At 36.7% G+C, this 15,433-nt stretch overlaps 2 protein-coding genes across 7 annotated transcripts in view; one reads left to right on the plus strand and one right to left on the minus strand.

Moving 5' to 3' along the window:
* TGS1 (trimethylguanosine synthase 1) overlaps window positions 1–15,114 on the minus strand; it is a 42,906-nt gene extending 27,792 nt beyond the window's left edge. For both annotated transcript variants that reach the window (XM_019711075.2, XM_074319028.1), the window contains exons 1-8: window positions 14,846–15,114; window positions 12,041–12,087; window positions 9,759–9,928; window positions 8,594–9,416; window positions 6,438–6,555; window positions 4,715–4,801; window positions 2,279–2,453; window positions 193–493 (exon numbers count right to left, since the gene is read on the minus strand). In XM_019711075.2, coding sequence (XP_019566634.2) covers window positions 193–493; window positions 2,279–2,453; window positions 4,715–4,801; window positions 6,438–6,555; window positions 8,594–9,416; window positions 9,759–9,928; window positions 12,041–12,087; window positions 14,846–14,949 — 1,825 coding nt within the window. In that variant the 5' untranslated portion in view covers window positions 14,950–15,114. The remainder of the gene's footprint in view (window positions 1–192; window positions 494–2,278; window positions 2,454–4,714; window positions 4,802–6,437; window positions 6,556–8,593; window positions 9,417–9,758; window positions 9,929–12,040; window positions 12,088–14,845) is intronic.
* A 79-nt stretch (window positions 15,115–15,193) lies between these two features.
* The window catches only part of TMEM68 (transmembrane protein 68), a 45,468-nt gene continuing 45,228 nt past the window's right edge, over window positions 15,194–15,433 (plus strand). For 2 of the 5 annotated variants that reach the window (XM_019711066.2, XM_019711065.2), the window contains exon 1: window positions 15,207–15,363. The gene's annotated coding sequence lies outside the window, so the exon portion shown is untranslated. Of the gene's footprint in view, window positions 15,364–15,433 lie in introns of all 5 variants that reach the window. The other 3 variants (XR_002135789.2, XM_019711063.2, XM_074319029.1) reach the window with 3 other exon arrangements.

Consider the following 15,433-nt stretch of genomic DNA (forward strand, 5'->3'; position numbering starts at 1 on the left):
TTTTATCATGATTGGCAACAGTAAAGTGTGCTCTGGGTGCCAAATCATTGCCATTAGCACATTCCCACTTAATATGCCTTCTTTCAATATAAATATAAATTGCAGTAAATCCTAAGTGAAAACTGGAAAAACATTAAAAAGAAAATGTATTTATCTAAATCCATTAGGAAATTGAAGCACATTTAGCCTTACCTTCAGGTTCTACCTGAACAGAGTCTGTTATATCCTGAGCAACACAATCCTCATCTGTAACAGCTGCGACTGTGCTGTCCCCTTCACATTTTTCTGTTTCAAGTTCACCAGCTGAAGCAATGGCGTGACACTTTTCAGGTTCTGGATTGCTCCTCTCCAGTGGGTTATCACCTTTTGTAACAGACATTTCTTGTTCTGAATCACTGCTTGTGCAAGTGTCTTGCACAGTGTCATGAGAGACTGACTCCTGCGAAGCTTCCTCATCCACTGGTTCATTGACCCATTTCAGGAATTTTTCTACCTGAAATTGTATGACGTTACAAGAAGGAATTACTTCCAATTACAGAGAATATTCCTACCTGCTTTACCATTTGTGCCCTGACTGATAAGCTGCATCACAATTATTAGCTCTGGTAAGAACACTGATTAGTCAAGCTAATGTGAGTAAGTAATTCCAAGCTAATTGCACTTTGTTATCTGGACATATCATGACCTTATTAAAGATTACTTTAAGAGGAAGAAAATATCAGATTAAATACAAGACTATGGTCTTCCTGTTATCAATTAACACTAAGAGGACAAAGCTGAACTCTTCCAGTAGTTTTCCATAAAGACTTCTAACAATATAACTGTCCGATGTGGTATTACCATTATAAATGTACCTACCTATAATTAAGTCATTGATTTTAGTTTTCAAATTATATAGAGCTTTCTGCAATGTCCAGGCTATAATCTATGTTAAACGGTGCTCAGCACCAAAGATAAACTTTAAAAAGATTTTGTGTTAATCTGTTTATAAGAATAAAAACCAGTGCTATCTTGGAAAGAATGAGAGCTGCCTTTTAATGAAGCAATGAGAGCCAGTAAGATGATTCCTAAAAACTAAGCTTTTTCTATGAAATGTTAACAAGGCTCAAGGTCAGATGATATATACTTTCTTGCAAACTTCTGTAACACAAATATTCTTCACAACAGACCTTCATGACCTTCCTAAGACTTAGGAAATTAGACCAAGAATGGTCGACAGAAGATGGGCATGGATAACGACCCATGATGCATAGGGATAACTTCCTTTGATGCATAGGGATGGTGCCTATGCATCAATCAGATATCTAAGGACACGACAGCCACATTTATTTTTTTCCTGAGCAATACTTAGCAGTTGTTTCTGTTCTTCATTTACAGATGAATGTATGGGGACTATTACATCCAACACATTATAAAAGGTCCTATAGGACTGATTGAACTGATATTGGGAATCTGTTCCAGATATAAGTAGGGCCACTAAAATATTAAAATAACACCAGCAATCAAAACATCTGGAATACAATAAATGTAAAACCAGCTATAAATTTGTTGCATGTTTTGGAAGAATACTGGAGTTAGGAAGGATAACGTACACTGGGGGAAAAACAAAGTCATGATGGGGTCTGAGATTTGGTTCTGTTGACTTAAAAGAACTGCTGAGATGTGACTGATAAAATGGTTCTGCTCACCCAGAAGGTGCTTTTTTTCTATAATGGAGAAGGATCACTCATCAAACCAAGCAAAAGCAATTTCAATTACTTTTGTTTTCCAGGTAGTTAGAGGACAGGTACAGCAATGTCCAGGAAAGGGAACATGAATATTCTTGTTAACAATGTGAATAATTAAATTAGCCTTGAGTCTCATGTCATTAGGATGGACTTGTTAGTGCAAAGTTTAAACAGTCACCTTTAGATGACCCCAAAATTAAGGATTACAATAAAAGCTGTATCAGACATTGGACTTCTAGGATTCTATTTAGCCTAAAACAGATGAGAAATTTCCACTGTCTGTTACCACATACACAAGGCAATTTTACCTGTTTATCTTCCCAGAAACTACTACTTTGTAGCTTTTAAAACATCCTCTTTTCATATTATCAACTTAATCTTTTCCAAATTTAGTTTGCACAATATATGCCTTTAGGAAGCAAGGGGGAAAGAATTTTAGGTATCCTTATATTTGGTAGAAGCAGCGTATCCATTTGAAAACAATAATTTTAAGGAGTCAGGCTCACAAAATGAAATTATATCTTTAAATATAAAAGAAAATTTATACATACCTTACTCAAAGCTTTGCTTTTCTTGAAACATGTTTTTTCTGATTCTTCAGTAAAGAAAATATGCTTGTTTTGCATACTGATTTGTCTTCTCATGTCCAAGAACTTTGACTTATACTTCACATCTTTCTGTAGATACCTTACTCGCCTATGACTAAAATTTGAAATTCCACCATATCTGTGACCAAATCAAAAGAAGTTGATTGAAATCTTAAGTTCTGAGTTTGTTTCCTTATATGAAAAGAAAACAAATATTTTCACTATTTTTCTATTAGCAGCTAGTATCTTAATTTCCTTTTTCTAACTTATGAAAATTATGGAATAAAGTTCAAAATGCAGAAGTTTAAGGTCTAGTTTGTATGTTAATTCTCAAGTAAATGTGAAACACCAAACTTGGATTATCAGCATATCTTACATAGAGCAGAAAGTAGAAATTAAGTAGTAAAATAAAGAAATAGCAGAAAAATACAACCCACTGCAGTTGGAGAAATATAATTTTTTCTTACAATGAGGTGATGCCAAAGCTCTTTATCACATATCTGGATATGTTCGAATTATCTTAAATGTGGTCACTAAATACTTAACCTAAATGAATCTGAACTCACCAAAAAAGCAAACCCATATTATTAAAATAATTAGAGACTGTCTTTTGATGTAACCATTTGCATTTTTCCTGTCCTGAAAGATGTATACATGTATCTGCTATGAAGCCTTTTTTGACTATATAAGTCACATTAACTTCCTCTCCTACAGACTATTAGACACTTATGAGTGTAACATATAACTTAGCACTTATAAACTCCTAAACAGTTTGGTTTTAAATGTCAGGTGTTATCTTCTAGCCATATTAAATACTTCTTTGTAAAAAGTGTATCTTATCTTTCCCTTTTAAATAAAACTGGGTGCTCTAAATAGAGAGAGAATAGTTAAATCCAAGGTAAGAGAATAAATCTCAATGAGTGTATACTAGCAAGAACTACCCAAGCAATTTCTCCATAAAATTACAAATGGGTAGAAATAAACTCTGCCAGGAATTTAAATGTGACACTATCAGGAAAATCCATTATTTTAGTAATCTTTTTTATCTTTAGCCTTAAAAGACTATATGAACTACAATTGCTCTGAAGTACCATACGGAGAAATAACTGACAGTCTTTTAAAAAAATATTCACAGTATTATAATTATGAGCATGTATTTCTGAACTGATTTGGATTTAATTTAGGTCAACCTATGTCCTTTTCTTGCTGACTTCATAATATGTAGTTTCACAACTAACAAAATATGTCTCAACTCTCAGAAACATCAAAGACCTTAACTTTGATTTAAGTTACTGGTGCAAGCTGACCAGTAGGTAGGTCATCAGTGTGCCTTAAGTACGCAGTTTAGTATTCATGTCATGTGCAATAATCTCATCAGTTTCCTTGTATTTAATTCTTAGGTATGTAATCCCATAGATCATTTACACTTTCTGTATACAAAAGTTCATAGCAGCTTTATCTATAACAGCAAAATACCACATATAATCCAAATGTTCTTTAATAGGTAAATGGTTGGACAAACTCTGGTACCCCTATACAATGGAATACTGTTCAGCAATATGAAGGAATGAATTATTGGTACAGGCAAAAATCTGGGGTTACCTCAAAGGCATATGCTTAGACCTTAGGAAACTACCTCGCTGTACATACAGGATAGTCAATTAGATACAAGGCCTCACTGAAAGGATCAGGTAAATGTACTCATAAGGCAGGGTGTCATGGTATATTATTGAACGAAAAAAGTAAGCTGCAGACTATGTATAGTATGATTTCCTTTCTGTATTTTATAAAAAGAGAGTAAGATGTGTGTACATGTACATAATCATAAAAACATACATGAATAAATTAGAAAGAATATATGCCAAACGATGCTTATCTCTCTAAAGTGAAAGGAAAAATTTTCACTTTATACTTGTTACTTCTATTTTGTTTAAGTTTTACTACTGCCAAAATATAAAAGAAAAAAGGTTACTGCAGATTTGAACTTTTTATGGCATGTTCACTATACCCCTCAGATGTACACAGAGATATGTGATACACTAGGTGAAGACAGAACCATGCTTAGAAATCTCAAGAGCTGGGCTTGAATCCCTTCTCTTCAGCAAATGATGTGATTGTGACCAAGTCAAACCCTCAGGAGCTGTAATTACTTTCTCTATGAAATTGGAGTAACAACACTGGATTGCTATGAAGCATAACTGCGTTAATTAATACATGTGAATACATCAAATGTATGGTGATACCTCTACAATTCTTACTAACAAGAGAGGTTAGTGTTTTAATTGTAACATCTTAAGTGCTATAAAATATATCATCATTATTAGCTATCTGAATATCAGAGAGTTTTAAGACGGCTGAAGTGTTTAACATGTAGGGACAACAGCACTTAGGTATAATTACTTTTGTCCTGAGCCATGCTTGAATCCTAGAAGGGAACCATTGTCATCAAAGTCTGAATCTGGATTTTCATCGATGTCCAGTTCATGGCTAAAGAAATAAACAAAAGGTAAATACTGATAAGCCGTTACCACCAGAACCCCCCAGTTCAGGCAAATATCAACAGGTACATATAGTCAACCTATGCAAACTTTCCCATCATAACAATCAACCATAGTTCACAAATCCAGAAAGACAGGAAAAAGAACACTTTAACTAGGATTTTTCCAAATGAGATAAAGTACCCAGCAGTGTTTGGAACACAGTAATAAGCACTCAAATCTTAAAAAACGTTAAGTAATTATCTCTATTCCCGAACACGGTACAAACATGGATCTCTCCATTCTCCTTTGGGAAAACACCAGTAAAAGCTGCCGCCTTAAACTAATCTCCTAGAAAAACACCTCTAGAGGTTTTTCTGAAAAACAAGGAAACATTTAAGTAACAAGCCAACCAAAAAAATTACAAAAGAAAAAATATTGTTGTGAAGAATAAGATTGTGATACAAATGATATTAAGTAACCCAAGATCATCCATCTATTGGGGATAACTTTTAATGCTCCCTACTATCTGGGAGACAGTAACAAGTAAACAAAAATGATGAGAGATTATTTGTACCAACTAAGTTATACTCACTGAACATTTATGGAGGAACTACTGGGTCCCAGGAATGCAAGTGCACATACAGTCTGCCTTAGGGAACTAATGGAGGAGTTAACAAGCAATGCCTACTATGCAGAAGAAACACAGCAAAGGTATGCTTTTATCTACTAAGTTGCTGAGCCTCTAAAGCTTGTTTAATGTTTTTCTAGACGCTGTATGGAATATAAAAGTCTTATGTGGAGCACTTCATATCCTGTCAAAGAAATGTTTCCAGCTAACGTCCAAATTCTAAAATCCATCCTTTCCTTGTATTTCACATCATTAGCTTTTGACCATATGCTACACCTTACATTCTTTTTTTTTTTTTAATTAAAGTTTATTAGGGTGACAATATTAGCAAAGTTACATAGATTTCACGTGCACAATTCTGTAATACATTATCTATATATCACATTGTGTGTTCACCACCCGGCGTCAGTTCTCTTTCCATCACCATATATTTGATCCCCTTTACCCTCATCTACCACCCCACATTATTTTTTATTTGTTTAATTACTTGTATCAATGGTATACCAGAAAGAGTACTGTCTCTGAAAGAGTTGGACTGAACTCTAGCTTTTGAGCTGCCATTGTTGCTGTATAAATCTGGGTAAGGTATTTATCCTTGTTTTGTCTTAGTATTCTTATCTACAGAATAAGAGCATTAGATTTATCTGATATATTTCAGCAATAAAATTCTGTGACAATATATACCCAGAGTTTTGAAAAAAAATTAAAACTTCCTCGATAAAGAGGCCACACCTACTTATGTATATATTACTAATTGATAGCTACTAAGTGTCAGATATATTACGTTATCCCAATGATCTCACAAAAAAGGCATCAGTTCCATTTTATAGATAAAAAATTATCGTAGAAGAGGCAGAGTTGGGATCTGACCATGTTCCAAAGCCCCAGGTCTTGCCTTATCTCTTCTCCTCACAGGATTAGCAGTGTTGTAATGTATCAAGCACTTTATAACTGTTCACTCGTGGACAGAGTGCTTATGCTAACATGTTCTGGAGAAACGTAACATGCAACTTACCTCCTCTTGAGTTTGCTTGGCTTGTGTTCAGGTGGATCTTCCTCATTCTCATCTCCATCAGTACCGCTGGGGTGTGGTCTTTCTTTGGCTGTGTGTGCTTTTGAAGATTCCTGTGAATCTAAAGCGGCAGAGATAATACTGTGGATTTCCCCCTTGGTTTGACAATTCTTCTGCCATTTGCAAAGGTGATCCAAATATTTCAGTGCCTTTCCTGCATTGAACTGTATGTGCACATGAGACAAAGTGCCAGACTACATCTACCAATTCTGCGTATCTAGATGAAGAGTCTGAGCGTAAAAAAATTAGAGCAATGTCTATTAAAGTTTAAAAGTTTCTATGATGTAACTACTTAAAAAGTGCACTAAAACTACTTTTTTCCTGATAACTGTTCAAATCTACACAAACTAATCCACAAAGTTACCTTTTTCATAGCTGTTAAGACATTTTGACGGAATTTTCATCTCAATGACTCTAAAGATGGCATGATCACATTGACTAAAATTAATCTCTTTATTAAGAAGCAAATACATCTCATTGTCTCTAATACAGTTCTTAATAATAGAAGTAACAGAAAAATAAACACCACCATTTAAAAAGAGGATTAACTTGCTATGGCTTTGAGGTCATGTCTGTCTTAGTTCTGTATTTCTTCAGACTGGAACAAAGTAGGTGGTGGAACTGGAAGCGGAGAGGTGTTTGCAATATAGAAGTGGGAAGTTTTGACTGTGCAAGGACAGAATATTTCAGGTAAACGTCCAACCACAAATAGTAGAAAAAATACTTACAGAGAAATGCACTATAGACCTTATGTTTTAATCTCAATGGAGAATCAAAAACAAATCAAAATCTAGAATTCTCAAATCGGTCCTGATGGCAGTCACAATGGAACTAATTACAGAAATGGTCATAATTAAGGGAACAGGAAATAGAAATGGTCAATCTATACACATAGCTTAGGGAACAGGCAATAGAAGACAGACTGTGAGGTTCACTGTGTGACAAAGCAAAAACGTAGGAAGGGAGGATAATCAAAAGGAGTAACACGAAGCAGTAAGATAGGGGCCAATGCATTGACCAATATACACATTTCAAGTTTTATTGTCAAAATAAGTATAGAAAGTAATGAGTAGAGTATTGAAGAATAGCGAAAGACTAATATAAAATAATCACATAAAAAGGATAACAGCAGCAAAATAGAAAGGAATGAGAATACTGTACTAAAGTTAAGCTCCATTCTAACAGAACAAAGAGAATAAAGTAGATAGAGCTCTTTAGTGACTCTCTAGAGGACTTTCAACTAGATGAAGTAAGATCCGCAACCTGAGATGAGCAAAGCAAACCTAACTGTTAGATAAAAGGCCAAAACCTTTTGCTTCATATAGGACTAAGGCTGAGAAGTCCCTATGAACCAGACTTCCAGTACCAAACATCAAGGATGCCAAGGTAACATCTTAGTGGCCTTCAGGAAAAATCCAAGTTATAAAAATTTCCTCCTCTCCCATTTTCCTGGTGCCTTCAGTTAGCAGTACCCTTTCCCTAGCAAGAGCCTTCTTATCCACTCTTAACTTCTCTTAGCACCCCTCTTACTGGCTTTCTTTAGTCCTGACAGTGGCACCAGTCTGCATTACGATTTTTTTTTTTTTTTAATCACTTAGGCAGGAGTCAACCAAGTTCCTTAGCCTGGGTATTTTGAGAATCCTGAAATCAACCCTTCCAGTTATAAGTTAATATCATGTCCTGCTGAGATTCCCTATAGAGCAAGACTTCACTTGTCTCAGCTGAATTCCAGATAGGACTCCCATTCAGATTTGCCTAATGGCAAATGTGCACTCTCAATCATTCTTTAATGTGCCTTCATTTCCTCTCCAAATTAGACTTCTCAAGGGATTTCCAAGTTTTAATTCACTAGCCACAGGCATAAGAGGAAGGAATGATACTTTTGAGAACTCTGTGCAAATATGCTTCTTTATTTATATAAAAAGGTAATAAACAACTTGTGATATAAAAATAAGATGGATTACATAATTTCATTATTTATCTATAAAACGTACCTGGCATCATTTAACTCTACCATAAAGGATTAATATTAGTAATTTTGTTAAATAGATGCATTTAGTTAACTATTACTTAGTAGGATAAATCTTGGTCAGTCTTACCTTGAGCTGGTTGATTTGTGCTTCTGTTCTCAGACAAGTTGTTGCCTTCCTTGGTTTCTCCATCACATGGTTCACTTTGGCCAGAAGCAGGGCATTCTCTTTGGCTGTTAACAGCACTTAGCCACTGATGTCCATCAGAACTTACAGAGGAATCTAACTGGTTGTGTTCTACTTTCCCTGAATTCAGACTTATATTACTAATTCCATCAAGTATTTCATTATGATCTTTATCACTTGAACTAGAGCTTTCACTACCAATTGATGAAGATGGAAAAGAAAGTAAGACTGTTTTCATGCAATTTTCATCCTTCTCGTTGTTCACTTCTGTTTTAGACTCACAGGTGTTTGTATCACAGCTTTGTGAGGCATCAAAAGTCCAACCCTGAGCATCCCAATACTGAAATTGTTCCAAATAATACCAATAAAGTTGACTATAATGTTGTTCCCATTCTTCCTTTGTATCAGGACTGTTCCAAGGTTCAGAACATAGGGTTTCATCTGAATGTTTTTCTTGCCAGCTTTGCCATAATAGTCCTCCACCATATTTGTTCCAGTACTTTTCCCATTTCTCTGTAATTTCTAGCTGTGGAGATAATGTATTTTCAACAGGAAGGTTTTCAGTTTTAATGTCTTTTTTGGTTTGAAGTTTACGTGTTTTGGTGTTCTCATACTGTTCACCTGAATATGGATCATCTGAAGCCAAAATGTCATCTTCTTCATATTCTTGTTTCCAAGATTCTCTCATAATCTCATCTAAGTACTTCTTTTGATATTTTTTCTTTTTCTTTTTTATTTTAACTTTATTTCTAGTATTCATAGACACCTGCATGAGATAAATAACTTGAATATGAAATGCATTTCATGAACTAAAAGAGAAAGTAAAACCCAAGTCTATTTAGACATTAAACAAAAATACCCTCAACCTCCCCACCCTGGGCTTTTAGTTACACAAACAAGTTAATCTTACTACCTAAGTTTCCAAGAGGAGAAAAAAAAAAAATCACATGTGGGACATATCGCAGCATTCAGTTTTGTTTAATTTATAAATACGTACATTGAAAAACAGGTGGAGTGGTCTAATTCATGAATGTATTAGATTTGGGACAAAAAAAAATTCCACGATATTTTACAAAGAAAACTAAGAAATAACAAAATTAATACTTACCTCAAAATTCTTATGTGCAGACATCCCACCAAATTGAAGTGGCAGTCCCATACTTCTCATGAGTTCAGCCTCAGAATCAAGTCCATTTTCATCTAGGCCTATTTCTTTGCTATCACATGATTCTGCAGTGTCATGGGAACGACTACCTTCTTCTTCTTTAGCTTGGTCTCCTACAGATAGTATTTGTTAGCTTAATTTTTGAGGAAATTGAGACGCGAGTTTTATCATCATTTTAATGAAGAACCCGAAATCCAGAGTTATTACATGACTTGCCCAAAATAAAAGTACACAAATGTTAGAATTTCTAAGGGGAAGAAAAAGAAAATTGATGGCAATATGGACTAGTTAAAAAACAGTCAACTAAGAATCAAGAGATAACTTCTAGTCTGGTTTTGCTTGCCACTACCATCCAGCTGCTCATTCATCTTATATTTACTGAGTATCTCCTCTGTGCTGGGCATTGTGCAAAGTACTGAGGACATGAGATGATATGCAGCAGAGTAACCACAGGGGAAATATGTACATTTTCACATTCCTTTTGTGCAATATTACTGAACTAGATCAGTGGATTTAAAATGGTATTTGTAGTTATCTTAGGAGCTGTTAATAGCAGAGGTGAGAGGTATGTCTTTAGGCCCCTCATGGGTACTTCCATCGCAACTGGGTTTACATCCTGGGACTCTATGGGAGAGTTGACTTAATGAAAGTATCCTGCTATTAAAAGTTTGAGGGCCGGCGTGGTGGCTCAGGTGGTTGGAGCTCTGTGCTCCTAACTCCGAAGGCTGCTGGTTCGATTCCCACATGGGCCAGTGGGCTCTCAACCACAAGGCTGACAGTTCAACTCCCAGAGTCCCACAAGGGATGTTGGGCTGAGCCCCCTGCAACTAAGATTGAACACGGCACGTTGAGCTGAGCTGCCGCTGAGCTCCCGGATGGCTCAGTGGGTTGGAGCGCCTCCTCTTAACCACAAGGCTGCCGGTTCGACTCCCGCAAGGGATGCAACTAACAATGGCAACTGGACCTGGAGCTGAGCTGTGCCCTCCACAACTAAGACTGAAAGGACAACAACTTGAAGTTGAATGGCACCCTCCACAACTAAGATCGAAAGGACAACTTTACTTGGGAAAAAAAAAAGTCCTGGAAGTACACACTGTTCCCCAATAAAGTCCTGTTCCCCTAACCCAATAAAATCTTTTAAAAAAAAAAAGAAAGTTTGAAATCTACTGAAGTGGAAGAAAAACAAGTTTCACTTTATCCTAATACTCATATGCTGGTTTTAAAAGCCTGTAACTCTTGTTGCAGTTTTCCCCATGTCTAAAGAAACATAAAGGATATGTTTGGAAAGGACAAATAGGGTCCTGATAGGGAAGTCTGAGAGAGACCATGATGGTTTTCGGATAACAAGGTGAGGCTCAAAGTATAGAACAAATTCTATTATTTGATAAAGTTAACACAGATCATGGCCTCTTTATTTCAGGCAAAAGACTATGGATGTTCACTTGGAATTTATCCTGAATCATTTATCTGTACAATTGTTAAAGTATTTAAACAAGGAGGCCATTAGATTGAGATGGCTGTAATGCCTTGGTAACCTACCCAAACAAATCAAAACCTAAGCCAGAGTCAATGCACTTGAACCTGAGAAAATGAAATTTAAGAACAAACAATCACAAACACCTAACTAAGTTTTCCCAATTAAGGCAACTGCTTAAACTGCCAACTAAGTTTTCCCAATTAAGGCAACTGCCAATCAAATAATCTTGTTTTGCTTCACATCTTCTCTATAAAAACCCCTCCCCTAGCTCCAGTCAGCAGAGCATTCCTAGCTACCTTTGGTATGGTACTGTCTGATTTGAATAGATGTATGCTGAAATAAACTCTTGAAAAAATGTAAAATGTGCCTCAGTTTATCCATAAGCACAAAAAAATTTTGTTGAAGAAACTATATGCTCTCTACTTTTCAAAGCTTCAAATTTCAAGTTGCTTTTATCTAATGCTAACAACTTAGGAAAGAACGCTACACAGCGCTAAAGAAGTTACCTCAAGTCCATGGAGAAGCTAGCTATAGGAAAAGAAAAGATCTGCTTTGATAAGGATTCTAGAACCATGTTATAATAAACAATAAAGACTGTTTATGATTACATGGTTATTTGCCATTTATAATATTTTATGCTAAGAAATTAATACAGTTTTATAACAAATTATAATACAGTATTATGGTTAATTTTAGCAAGAAAGGGTTATATAGTTTTATACAGTATTACCTGCATTGTTGACATTACCTTTAACATAGTAGCCTTTTAATCCCAAATTGCACAACTTTCGATCTCTGTGAAGCAAATTAAACAGTCAATATTGAAAAAGATTATTAAACTATAAATTTAGAGAAAAAACAAGTTCAGGGCAGCAAAGATATTTAAGAAAAACATTAAGGAATAAAAAAAGCAATCTGCTAATACATTTTCCTCATCTATAATACAGAAGTATTTCTGTGATCTCATTTCGGCACTTTCAGAAAGGACTTCCTTTTATTACTATTAATAAAAGGCCACACAGCTGATTATTGGTAGAGCTGGGATGTGAAGCCCAGATAGATATTCTGCTCCTAAGGACAATATTCTTTTAAATTCTGGCTCAGGAACTTGTGGGAAAGGACATATCCAATGATTGTGTTGAGTTTATGATTCTTCTGTATATGAAAAACCAGAGGTCACCACTAGACACTGTCACATAGGTATGACCAGAGATAAATTCAGGCTCTTCAGTTTCCACAACAGTTCTCTATCTCAACTAAAATACATTATGTTAAAGTATTTTAACGAGTCACCAGTGTCAGTGACTTTAGACCACTTAAATACCTTAATCAGAAAGATTCACTTATGTTCTAGACAAATTCAAAGACCTCCAGGGCTGCCACTTACCTGACTGTGGGATTTTTTTTGAAAAGGCCATTATTGAGACTAAGTTTTCTATTCGAATAAAGTAAAGATTACAAGACATATATCTCAGGGTGTTGCCGGAATGCTTACATGGGGGAAAAAAAGAATGAAGTGTAAAACAATTAGTGCCTGGCACTCAGCGAGTAGCTTTTCTAAAAAAAAAATCGCCAATTATAGTGGATGTTTTTTAGTTTTCAATTTGCTTGATATTGTATCAGCTTTCCAATGTACTCCTTCCTTCAAACATTTGGTGACAGTATACTTGAGCTTGTCTTCTACCTTTTTCTCCCCTTTTAATCTTCACAAAATGTTGGAATTCCTCAAAGATGGATCCCACTTCTTCCCAACCCCCGACCCAAGTGCTAAATCAATGGCTTCAATGACTATTTATACTAGAATGGCTCAAGGTTTTAAAACTTCTCTAGAGCTGCAAACCAACATATTTAAGCACCTATGACATTTAATCTTGGATATCTGATAGCTACTCCAAAATCAAAACACAGTAAATTGATTATCTCTTTAGTATCTTCTGCCATACCTCCAAAAACCCATGACTCACTAAGTGACCCCTATCTCAATGAAAGGCATCAATATAAGCCGGAAACCAGGGAGTTACCCTTGACCTACTCTCCTCTTTCCATCCTTTATCTTTCCTTCATTCCCCCAAAATCCAATCCAATCCCCTAAAGTCAACAATTTCTCTCCTATATTTCCTCCTTTCTCCATTTCCACTGCCACCAAGCCTTATCCACGCCACGATAATCTGTTGCTTGGAGATGGTTTTTTTAAGTGGTTCTCCTCCTCCAAACCATCCCCCACCCTGCTGCTAGAGTAATCTTGAAAAACGTAATGATCATTTAAAAATGATCCTGTCCTCCAAAAAACTCTGCATGTTTTGATCCTGCCTACTTCATTAACCCTATTTTCACAGGCTTTCTTTTGCTTTCTCAAGGCTTTCAGAGTTCTGATTGGGGAATGCTTCCTCCATTAAATAAACATATCCCAGTTTATTTCCATTCACACTTGACCTCTTTTTAAATGCTACCGAACTTCCTTAAAGAAATCATTGTCATCTGTGGAGAAAGGGTAGGTTTCTGCCATCACGGCATCCTGTACTTCTCTTCCATAGCACTTATAACTATAATTAATCAAATAATTATGTAACAGTTGTCTTAATATCGATCTCCTCCTCTAGAAAGTAAATTCAAAGGGTGTAGGGACTGGCTGTGTCTTGTACCACCCCGTGCCTACTCGTACATAATACAAGGAAGCACAACAAAGATTTGTTGACTGAATGAATACATGCAGACATGAATACAAAAATGTCAACACTTTCACATATATATAACACAGTGTTTAATTTCTATCGGATTTTCAGATTACCCCACAAAAACACATGATGAAGCACTGTTTCAAACTTAAATTCTACTACATTAAGCTACATTAAAATTCACTTCTACAAGTTGAATCTAACAATAAGCCTGTGAGATGATTATGGTAAATACACCTGTTTTAGAGATGAGCAAAAATTAAATGGCTGAACTCACACATGAAATATAAAGAAAACAATCCCTAGAATATAATTCTTTAGGCAGTTTTCCTACTCACTAGCTATCTTCCATGCATGGAAATTTCAACCCAAAACATATATTTTCCAAAGGTAAAGACAGCTCAAAAACGGATGTAATGAGTTAAATCTTTTACCTTAGGTAATTACAAGTTCTATGTAGGTGCATTTGCGCTTTAATAAATCTTAAGGTTTTAAAAATGACGTTAACCAAAACAAGTTACTTATCTTTTAAACCATCACCTTGTGATGTCACATCCATTAACGAGATTTCCTTTTACATTTCACTTTCCCCCAATTTTAAAATGCCCCTCTATTTACAATGAAAATAAAATTACATATATAAGCCACCACATTTTTTTCCTAACAGCCTACAAAGTAGATTTACTCCTTCACTTCATTGTAGTAGGGGGCCACTCCGTAAAATCTGAGGACTTTTACCCCTTTTTCTTAAACATCACCTTGCCTAAGGGTCAAATACTCTGCCCGTGGTTCCAGGGAGCAGTTACAAATAGTCTGCAACACCTACATTTCTGGGACATGATCGTGCTAGAAAGGAAGAGGAAGACGTTTTTACTCACTCCACAAACGCCCTGGAGCAGAGGCAAAAGATTTTAGAATCCTCCTCTAGGTCTTCAATGAAGAGAAACATTTCAGCCACGCGGCTCCACTTCTCGCACCACATTTTACCACCTCAGATCAGGCAGCCCTGCGGTAAACGGCACGGGACCGGCCGCTCGGCCTCTGCTGGGTTATTGGAGACCCAAAGCAGGCCTCGCCGGCGCGCCCCGTGGTGTAGGATGAGGAACCGAGTTGAGGTCGCTCCCGCCCGGAGCGAGCCGGACCAACCAGAGCAAGCTACTGTGCCTTCACCGGAAGTGGCTCCGGGGGAGGGGCACAGGAAGAGGCGGGGCGACGGGCGGTGTAACACTCAACGCTGCTCGGGCTGCAGCCGCTTTTTGGCTTTTTCTTCACCGAAGGTTGCTCGCGAAAGTAGGCCGCTCACGTTTCTCCGCTTCCCTCGGCTGCTGAGCCATCGAGGAGCTGCCGCCGCTGCTCGAGTGTGAGGGCGAGCCCCCTCTGCCTTCTCCCGCCCGAGGTGCGTCGGTCCCTGCTTTGATCTCACGCGCTCCTCCCTCCCGGGAGCGCGTCAGTCTCGCGGGGCTGAG

Source organism: Rhinolophus sinicus, linkage group LG14, assembly GCF_036562045.2.
Source record: "Rhinolophus sinicus isolate RSC01 linkage group LG14, ASM3656204v1, whole genome shotgun sequence".
In the NCBI taxonomy this organism is placed as follows: domain Eukaryota; kingdom Metazoa; phylum Chordata; class Mammalia; order Chiroptera; family Rhinolophidae; genus Rhinolophus; species Rhinolophus sinicus.